Source organism: Chrysochloris asiatica, unplaced genomic scaffold, assembly GCF_000296735.1.
Source record: "Chrysochloris asiatica unplaced genomic scaffold, ChrAsi1.0 scaffold00313, whole genome shotgun sequence".
Lineage (NCBI taxonomy): Eukaryota > Metazoa > Chordata > Mammalia > Afrosoricida > Chrysochloridae > Chrysochloris > Chrysochloris asiatica.
The window spans coordinates 1,280,814-1,290,134 of NW_006408831.1; the positions used below are offsets into that span (position 1 = coordinate 1,280,814).

Below are 9,321 nucleotides of genomic sequence, written 5' to 3' on the forward strand. Positions count from 1 at the left end.
AAAATGTCAGCTTGAGGACTAAGGTGCGCCTGACCCAAGCCATGGTATTTTCAATAACCTCATATGCATGCGAAAGCCGGACAGTGAATATGGAAGATCCCAGAACTGATGCATTTGAATTATGGTGTTGGAGAAGAATATTCAAAGTACCATGGGCAGCCAAAAGAACCAACAGTTGTGTGTTGGAATAAGTGCAGCCAGAGTGCTCCTTAGAGGCCAGGAAGGCCAAACTTCACCTCTCATACTTCACACATATTGTCAGGAGGGACCAGTCAGTTGCTGGAGAAGGGTATCATGTTGGGTAGGGTAAAGGGTCGGAGAAAGCGAGGAAGACCCCCAGCAAGATGGATTGGCAAAGTGGCAGCATCAATGGGCTCAAGTGTGGCAACAATTGTGAGGTTGGCCCAGGACTGGGCAATGTCTCATTCTGTTGTGCATAGGGTTGCTATGAGTCAGTACCAACTTGATGGCACCTAATAACAACAACTTCTGCAATATAATTAACTACATTGCCTATTTATCTATGTATACCTCAGCATATATAATTCAACTTTTACCTAACACCACGACTTTGCAACCTGAATTAGAGTAAAAATTGAGAATGTGTGCAAAATGCAAAAGAAGAAAAGACAGTTGCCATAGAAGCCCATTAAGTTATAACTGGTATACATAATTTTAGCATACAGATTATGTTGCTGTTGTTAAGTGCTGTCAAGTCAGTACTGATACAAAGCAACTCTGTATAGGGTTTCTGAGGCGCGGCTGGTGAGCTGAAACAGCCAACCTTGCAGGTCAAAGAGACCTTACAGTCCAGTGCATTTACCCAAAGTTCCACACTAAGACTCCACTGACTTTGTTGGACATTAGACTATGTAGGACAACTAACACCATTCTCTATATACTAATATGAAACAACCTAACCAAATCCCAATTCTAATCAGACACCATTATATGCAATTACTCTAAACCAAGCCTACTGCCATCTAGTCAACCCCTCCTCAAAGCTACCCACGTATAGGGGTCTACAGTATACATTTCTCAATTATGTACATCACGTGAACACATAACAATGATTTAAAGTAAAGGAAAGAGTTCAATAGCTACTTACCTGACTTTATCCCTGAACTTAACAATTGGCACTTTTGCTCGAATCAACTGAGGTCTCTCAATGTAGCCAGCTAAACATAAAGAATATAATGTGAATATCTCTAAATGTTTTTCAAATCCATTAACACGCACATTTTCTAATCTATGCATTTTACAAAGTTAAAATATAGTCTTTATGAAAGAAAACAAAATGAGGACATCACTGAAATCTTCTATTACTGCAGGGTCCAATCTTTAAGAGATTTTATTAATATTAAGCTTTTCAGAAATGCGGTCTAATAGTTTTATATCCAAGCTAGCAACAAGAAGCTAGCTCGCTACATTTTGGTGCAGCACATGAAGTATTATGTAGCTATAAAAATAATATTTACAAAAGAATCTTAAATGTAGAAATGCCTGAAACGAGATAAAAATAGAGTAGAGGGCACATTCAAATAAGTAGAACCTCTAAGAAGAAAGGCTCATTTGATAGATAGATAGATAGATAGATAGATAGATAGATAGATAGATAGACAGACAGATAATTTTTTTTTATTCCAACTAACTTTTAAAGATTTTCTTTCTGAGTTTGAATTAAAATGTTCACTATATTTATAGAAATTAGGAAATACAGAAACATATAAAGAAGAAACTGTAAACCTTTCATAAGTGAGCAAATTCTTCACTCTTAACTAAAGTGAATTTTCAAAAAAATAAAATTGGAATATTTAATTACTACCTATTTTTTGTTACAATGTTTTTACTATCAAAATTATAAAATAAGTCAAGTCTCAAAATGGAAATTATGTTTAGGAATCCAGAGAATATTAATGAAAAAAAGATTTGGAGTTAAAAGTTTTCAGCTCCAAGTACAGCGTTTTGACACCAACAAACTTTACTCCCGGGTAAGCTACTGAACTTATTTAATTACCAGATACCTTAACTTTTTAAATAGGCAATCAAAACACCCTTCATTTGATGATCCCTCAAGGTCTTATCAATTATTAACATTTTATGATTCTAATAACAGCCATCAAAAATCCACTTAAAAGATGAATTACCCCTTTGTAACTGAACCTCACTGTAGTATAATCATTTGATCTCTATCTCTCCCATAATAGATTTTAAGCTATTCAAGGGCAATAACTGTATTTCCCAGTTCAAAGCCTGGCATATAACAAATATTTGCTAATAAATGGGCAAATCATCTTTCCAACATCATGTAGTTATTATGACTTCAAGTGTCCACAATAATCTGTGGAAGTATAAAATTAAATATTTGAGATGGCTTAACATGTGGATTAAAATCTGCTTAGAATGAAATTATTCAAAGAATTAAATCTTAAAATAAAATGGCCTTGTCTACCACTCTGCATTGTATTGGAATAATACAACATTTGGGCTTCATATTCAGTGATAGTATTTTTAAAACAAGAAAAGATGCACGTAATTACAAAAAATCTGGAATTTTTTTCTCCCTCATGTTAACATGTATAGGGCTGTATCTGAATCACTCCTTCAGCTTTTCACAGATACTTTACATTACTCATATTTGTACTCATGTTCTAGTTTCCCTCCTAATAGTCTATATCCTTTTGAGAAAAAGAACTGAGGCATAACATCTTTGAATCCTCCACTACATTCAGTGAGATATCTTGTGAATAAGCAGAATAAAGAGTCACTGAATAGTCACTCCTCCATTTAATAAAAAATTAAAAGGAAACCATTCAAAATAAAAGAATCCACATTATATCTATCCTGACCAGAAAACAAACAACTCTTACCAGAATAAAAATACAGTGAGAGACATTTTAAATAGTTATGTCAGATGACATATGAGCTTGAGGCATGTCAGACTTACAAAGTCTAGTACAGAAGTGTTTATGGACTAAGGTGAGTATATGCCGTGCTTCAGTCTTCTGATTTACCTGAAAAAAACACTGAAAAGTTAAAAATAAAGTGTTTTTTCATTATCATTCTAAGCTTAGAGTTTCACTTTCTAGAAAGTACCTCAACAAAATATAAAAGATAACTTCTGAGTTATTTTTTCAGTAGACACTAACTTACGTTATAGTCAATCTTTAACGCTTCAACATTTCTAAATCAAGTACTTAACTTTAAACTTAAAGCATAATTTTTAATACTGAAATAGCCATATATATAATGTATTCTTCAGTATAAACATACAAAAAGCAATTTCTCCAACAAAATAAAGCAGAATCTCAACATTCTGTAACATATTTCCTTATCTAAATTGTAAGCTGCTAACAGATAAGCCTATCTCTAACATGAGTGCCAGCTATGACAACAAGACGCAGACATCCGACTACAACGGCAGAATTAGTGGGATGTGCCTGCAAGTAGTCTAACTGTATGAGAGCAAGTTTTAACCAAAACTTTTACACTCTCTAAGATTTTTTTTTTACTTCTTTGAAGACTAGAAAATAAGCTGTTTCTTTTATGGAATAAAACTCTTTAGTTTGCAGTAACTAGAAACTAATTCTATTGATGGAATAATAGGAATGGCAAAAAAAATATGCATTACCATTAACACCCTTTTTTGTATTTTGAAAGAATTGGAACATTATAAGGCACACTTGTAAAATTAAATTGAACAGGTATGTGTTGCTTAACGTCCACATACATTCTGTGAAATAGGACGTTAAGTGATTTGGATTGAATGTTGTGTAAAAATCGTATTACATACAGTACATGTTTATAAATATTTGATACAGATATATCAAAGTAACACTCCCTCAAACAGCTCTGGCTCTCCTGAGTGCCTGAAGTCTCGGGAGTTGGTAAATTAGCAACTGAAAATGGCTGCATCTGGACTCGACACTGAACAGCCCCTGGGAAGCCTGGTCAGAATCAAAGTCCCAAAAAATGTAGTAGAGAGGCTGCAACCCAGCATTTCCCCCAAAGGGGAAAAAGACTCAGGGCAGATGGGCAGGGCACTCACCAGTGGAAGTAGCGACAGCTTCTATATGGCTGGAGGGTGGGCAGGGGAGGCTACAAGCTGCACTGCAGCTGCTAAGGCACCACAAACTCAACGCTGGTCCCACCTCTTGGTGACCTTCCAAGTAAACCCTTCCTCATCACCTCAAGGATGTTTATGCAGTTGGATGTTTCCCAAAACTACATTATGTTGCGCATACTTGTATTTAATTTAATCTGTATCAATTCAGAAATGACCTCAGGATCTTAAAAAGACTGCTTCGGGTCAGTTTATTAAACATCAATTCTTGTTATATTAAAGCTATCTACTAAAAGAAACAATGCCAAAATATCAGCACAAAATAGTAGATTAAGTGTAATAAAGCACAGTAAATCTTATTTTTAATTTCATTGAAGTCATTGATATCCCATAATAAACCCAAGCTCCACAGCATTTTCAAGAGAAAAAAAAATAAAGATTAAAAATAGAATCACTGAGAATGTAAATGGAAAGGCAATATGACAAGAATACTCTTTTTCCTTACTTTTTCAATTTGCTGCATTCTGGAAATATAGCTAACCCAATGACATTTCAAAATAGAAGCAGAGCCCTTTAAAAACACATGCTGAAGCCATCTCACTTTTAACAACTTAGAACTAAAAAAATGCTATAGCTGTTATTCTTAATATTTATATGTCTTAAACCAATGCGTTTCCTGGCTTTGCCTGAATTACTACACACAGTTTTTTTCCTCAATGACTTCTATATGTTTATTAAATGACTTAACATGAAAAACGTTCTTGGAATAAATGTTCCATTACTTACTGGCTCCTCTTTAACTACTAGGCATAAATCACCATCACTGGTCCGGGTACCAAATCCATTCAAAGAGGATCCAACCAAAAAAAGTCTGCTTTCTACAAAAATAAAGGAGAATAACAAGGTATTATTTAAAATTAAAAACAGGACTATGTTAACATGAGGGAATAGCGTAACAAGGTAACATACGTGGAAATAACAGCTGAATTTCTCTCTGAAGCAAAGTCCGACAAACTTCTTTCTTCTTTAAATCACTTATTTGCTGCTGACATGTTTCAAATAGCTCCAGTATCTGCTGACTCAACTTGAATCACCACAAAAAAATAAAGATAAAAATATTATGACTTTTCAGAAATGCAAAGTAATTACCACACTGAGAAGTATAAATCAGTAATACTGGTAACATTAAAAAATAAATATATACAATCTCCTCAATACTCTGCAATACAAGACTACTACTACTCAAGTACAGACGGGAAAAAGCTTGAGAAACTACATATAAATTTTACAATGTAAAACATTACTTGTAACAGAAAAGTAGAGTCACAAAATCCATAGTGAGTATAATCCATAGGTCATTAAACTACAACCTCAGGTGCTATTTCTTTTTGTATGGCCTATGCCTGGTGTGGCGCTGTGAGCTAAATGCGTCAGACTGCAAAATCATATGAACTGCAAGGTCGGTGGTTCAAGCTCACCAGTCACTTCTTGGAAACCCTATACAGAGTCGCTATGGGTCAGAATAGACTCAACAGCACTTAACAACAACAACATGTACTAAGAAAGTGTTTTGTATTTTTTTTAAAGAGATACAAAGGCAAGCAAACATGAAAAGGCAACAGAAACCATAGGCAAGTGGCAAAGTCTAAAATGTTTACTATCTAACCCAACCTCTGGTATTCAGACAATGACTACGATATATAAAAGATGTTTAAGAAACAAAAACTCCTGTTTGGTCTTCTATACTCATTCAAATAACCCTCTTCCCCATTCATACAATATTGCCCTGAAATCTGTCTTCTTGTTGCCACCTACTGATCTCCCTGTTATCTATTAATAGATTTACACTTTCCCTTCCAATCCAATTCTTACCATCGCTATAGGTGATTGACTGATGTATCTACAATAGGATATACAGCACAACAACATGCTCCCACCATTTCTGGACTTCTTTTACATCAATAGTTTTTATCACTGTTCTATTCCCATAACCACAAACGCAGTCTTTACAATAAAATTAAACTGCTCTAGCTCTGAAATTTTCAATTCTAATATACTAGCTTGGCTTCCCCACATATTTCCGATAGTATGGTGGCTGGAAGCTATGTCATTAGTATTTCAAATACCATCAGGGTCACCTGGTGGATAGGCTTTAACGGAGCTACTAGACTAACAACAGACCAGGAAAAAGAAATTGGTGGTCTACTTCTGAAGAATTAGACCACCTTATGAAGAGCAGCAAAACACTGTCTTGATATAGTCATGGAAAATAAGCCTCTCAAGTTGGAAGGCACTCAAAATACAGCAGATGATGAAGTGCCTCTTTAGAGTGAACCTTACTGACATGGATGGAGCAAAACTTTTGGATCTTCATCTGCTGATGAGGCTAGACTCAAAATAAGAAGAAACAGATGCACACATCCATTAATATTTGGAAAGTGGAATGTACAAAGTATGAACTTAGGAAATGGACTGTGAGATGCTAAACTAAGGATAACATTGTGAAGAATAAGAATTCCAGAAAACTTAGTTGTGCTCATGAAGAACCTATACAAAGACCCAAGAGGCAGTCGTCCAAACAGAACACGGAGGTACTGAGTGAATTAAAATTGGGAAATGTGTGTCAGAGTTGTATTCTTTCACCATACTTATTAAATCTGTATGCTAAGCAAATAATCTTAGAAAATGGATTACACGAAGAAGAACACAGCATCAGGATTAGAGGAAGAACAGTATGTAATATGCAGATGAAACAAACACCTTGCTTGCTAAAAGCAACGAGAACTTGAAATACTTATTGATGAAGACCAAAGGCTTCAGTATAGATTGTACCTCAATGTAAAGAAAACAAAATTCCTCACAACTAGACCAATAATATCATAAATAATATCAATAAAAACGTAGAAAAGATTGAAGCTGTCAATGATTTATTTTTACTTGGATCTTCAATAAGTACTCAAGGAAGCAGCAGTCAAGAAATTAAACCACACACTACATTGGGTAAATCTACTGCAAAAGACCTCTGTGAAAGTGTTAAAGAGCAAAGAGGCCACTTTGAGGAATAAAGTGCACCTGACCCAAGTCATGGTATTTTCAATAGCCTCATATGCATGTGAAAGCTGAACAATGAATAAAGAAGATTGGTAAAGAATGGATTTATTTGAATTATGGTGTTGAAAAATACTGACAGTACCACAGACTTCCAAAAGAACACACAAATCTGTCTTTGAAGAAGTACAACCAGATGCGAAAATGTACTCTTACTTTGCGGGGATGCCAGACTTTGTTTCAAGTACTTTGAACATGTTATCAGTATGGACCAGTCCCTGGAAAAGGATACCACACTTGGTGAAGTACAGGGTCAACGAAAAAGAGGAAGACCCTAACAAGATGAATGGGCACATGGTTGCAACAATGGACTTAAATACAACTGTGAGGATGGCCCAACACTGGGCTGTACTTCACCTGTTATGCATAGAGTTGAAACCAACTGGATTGCATTCAACAAGAATCTTGGTTTCAATCTCTCCAGTTAGTCCATTTTTCATTTTCTTACTCATACCTGGTGTGGCACTGAAGGATAAAGCACGAAACCACTAGGTTGGTTTGAATCTCACGGTCATCAGTTCAAACTTACCAACCACTCCTCAGAAAACCTATACAGGGTTACTATTCATCAGAATCAACTCCATGGCATACCATCACCACACCAGACCAGAACCATAAAAACCTGAATCCCCTTGAATCCTCCCTTTTCTCCCAACCCATCTGAACCCAAATGAAATTATTTCTTTCCCTTATCGGTCTATATTCCACAATGCATCCCTTGAACCACTCTCTTTTATCATGATTTAGCAACATGATCCCTTGTCAGGTCTAACAAAACCAAAAACCCTTTGCCATCAAAATCAATGCATAGATAGACACTCCTTGGAAACCCATACAGGGTTGCTGTGAATAGGAAATGACTCAACAGCACTGAACAAGAGACTACACATCTAGAAACCAAATGGTCTACATAACTCTCTACAAATTAAGAAATCCAAATCTGTGTAACAGCAACCAAAACTGGAGGGAGCTTCATAGGCTACAATTTACAGTCAGTTCACAGTCACAAATCAAGTCAATTCTGACTCATAACAACCCTATACAACAGAAACTAACTGCTCCTTAGGGATTCTGAGATTGTAAATCTTTATGAGAGCACACAATCATTATTTTTGTCACAGAAAAAAAATGGTGGGTTTGAACTGGCAACCCTGAATGATCGATCCCTTTTCCCTCTTCTCCAACCACACCATCAGCCATTCTCCCAATTTACTAAGCTTTAGCTACCTGACTTCCTTTTAGTTCTTTGCACACCCTATGTTCCTTTCCACATTAAGACTTCCATACATGCTAGCCCCTCTCTGAAAGCAGTCTTTCCACCCACACCACTCTCGATTTGTTAACTCCTACTTGGCGCTGTGGGTTAATCCGTCAAACTGCAAGACAGGTGGCTCAAGCTCACCAGCTGCTCCTTGGAAACCGTATGCAGGGTGGCTATGGGTCAGAATCGACTCGGCAGCATCACAACAACAACTCGTCCTTTGGAGTCCTGGAGTGGAACTATAGGACAAGCACTGGAATGCAAGGTCAGCAGTTCAAACCCACCAGCCACTCCTCAGAAAACTTAATACAGGGTCACTATGACTTGGAACCAACTCAACGACACTTAACAACAATTCATCCTTCTGAATGAATCCTGGTGCGGGACTAACAACACGGTCGGCAGTTCACACCCAGCAGCCCCTCCTTGGAAACCGTATATAGGGAAACCATAAGTCAGAACTGATTTGACTGCATACAACAACAATCATCCTTCTATCTCAGCTCAAACAGGTCTACCTCCTCTAGACCTTCCCTAAGGCCTCAAATACATCTTCCCTGCACCTTGTAATTTTTCTTCTAGCACACATAAATATTTAAATGAAACTGTGATTTACATGATTATTTTCAATGGCTCTCTTACGATACCTCTATATTCCATAAGAGACTAACTAGTATATCTAGTATACCATTATCTCTCTTGTACCTACTATAAAGCAAACTTTCACAAATATTTGTTGTTGTTGTTAAGTGCCATCGAGTTGGTTCCGACCCATAACAACCCTGTACAGGGTTCCCGAGGGTATAAATCTTTACGGGAGTAGAAAGCCTCATTTTTCTCCCGCGGAGCGGCTGGTAGTTTCGAACCGCTGACCTTAAGGTTCACAGCC

General features: G+C 36.6%; 1 protein-coding gene across 1 annotated transcript in view; it reads right to left on the reverse strand.

Moving 5' to 3' along the window:
- Window positions 1-9,321, reverse strand: part of PAPD4 (PAP associated domain containing 4) — a 115,298-nt gene that overhangs the window by 84,750 nt on the left and 21,227 nt on the right. The window contains exons 5-8 of the mRNA XM_006875183.1: window positions 5,033-5,147; window positions 4,850-4,941; window positions 2,948-3,026; window positions 1,109-1,178 (exon numbers count right to left, since the gene is read on the reverse strand). Of these exons, the coding sequence (XP_006875245.1) occupies window positions 1,109-1,178; window positions 2,948-3,026; window positions 4,850-4,941; window positions 5,033-5,147 (356 nt within the window). The remainder of the gene's footprint in view (window positions 1-1,108; window positions 1,179-2,947; window positions 3,027-4,849; window positions 4,942-5,032; window positions 5,148-9,321) is intronic.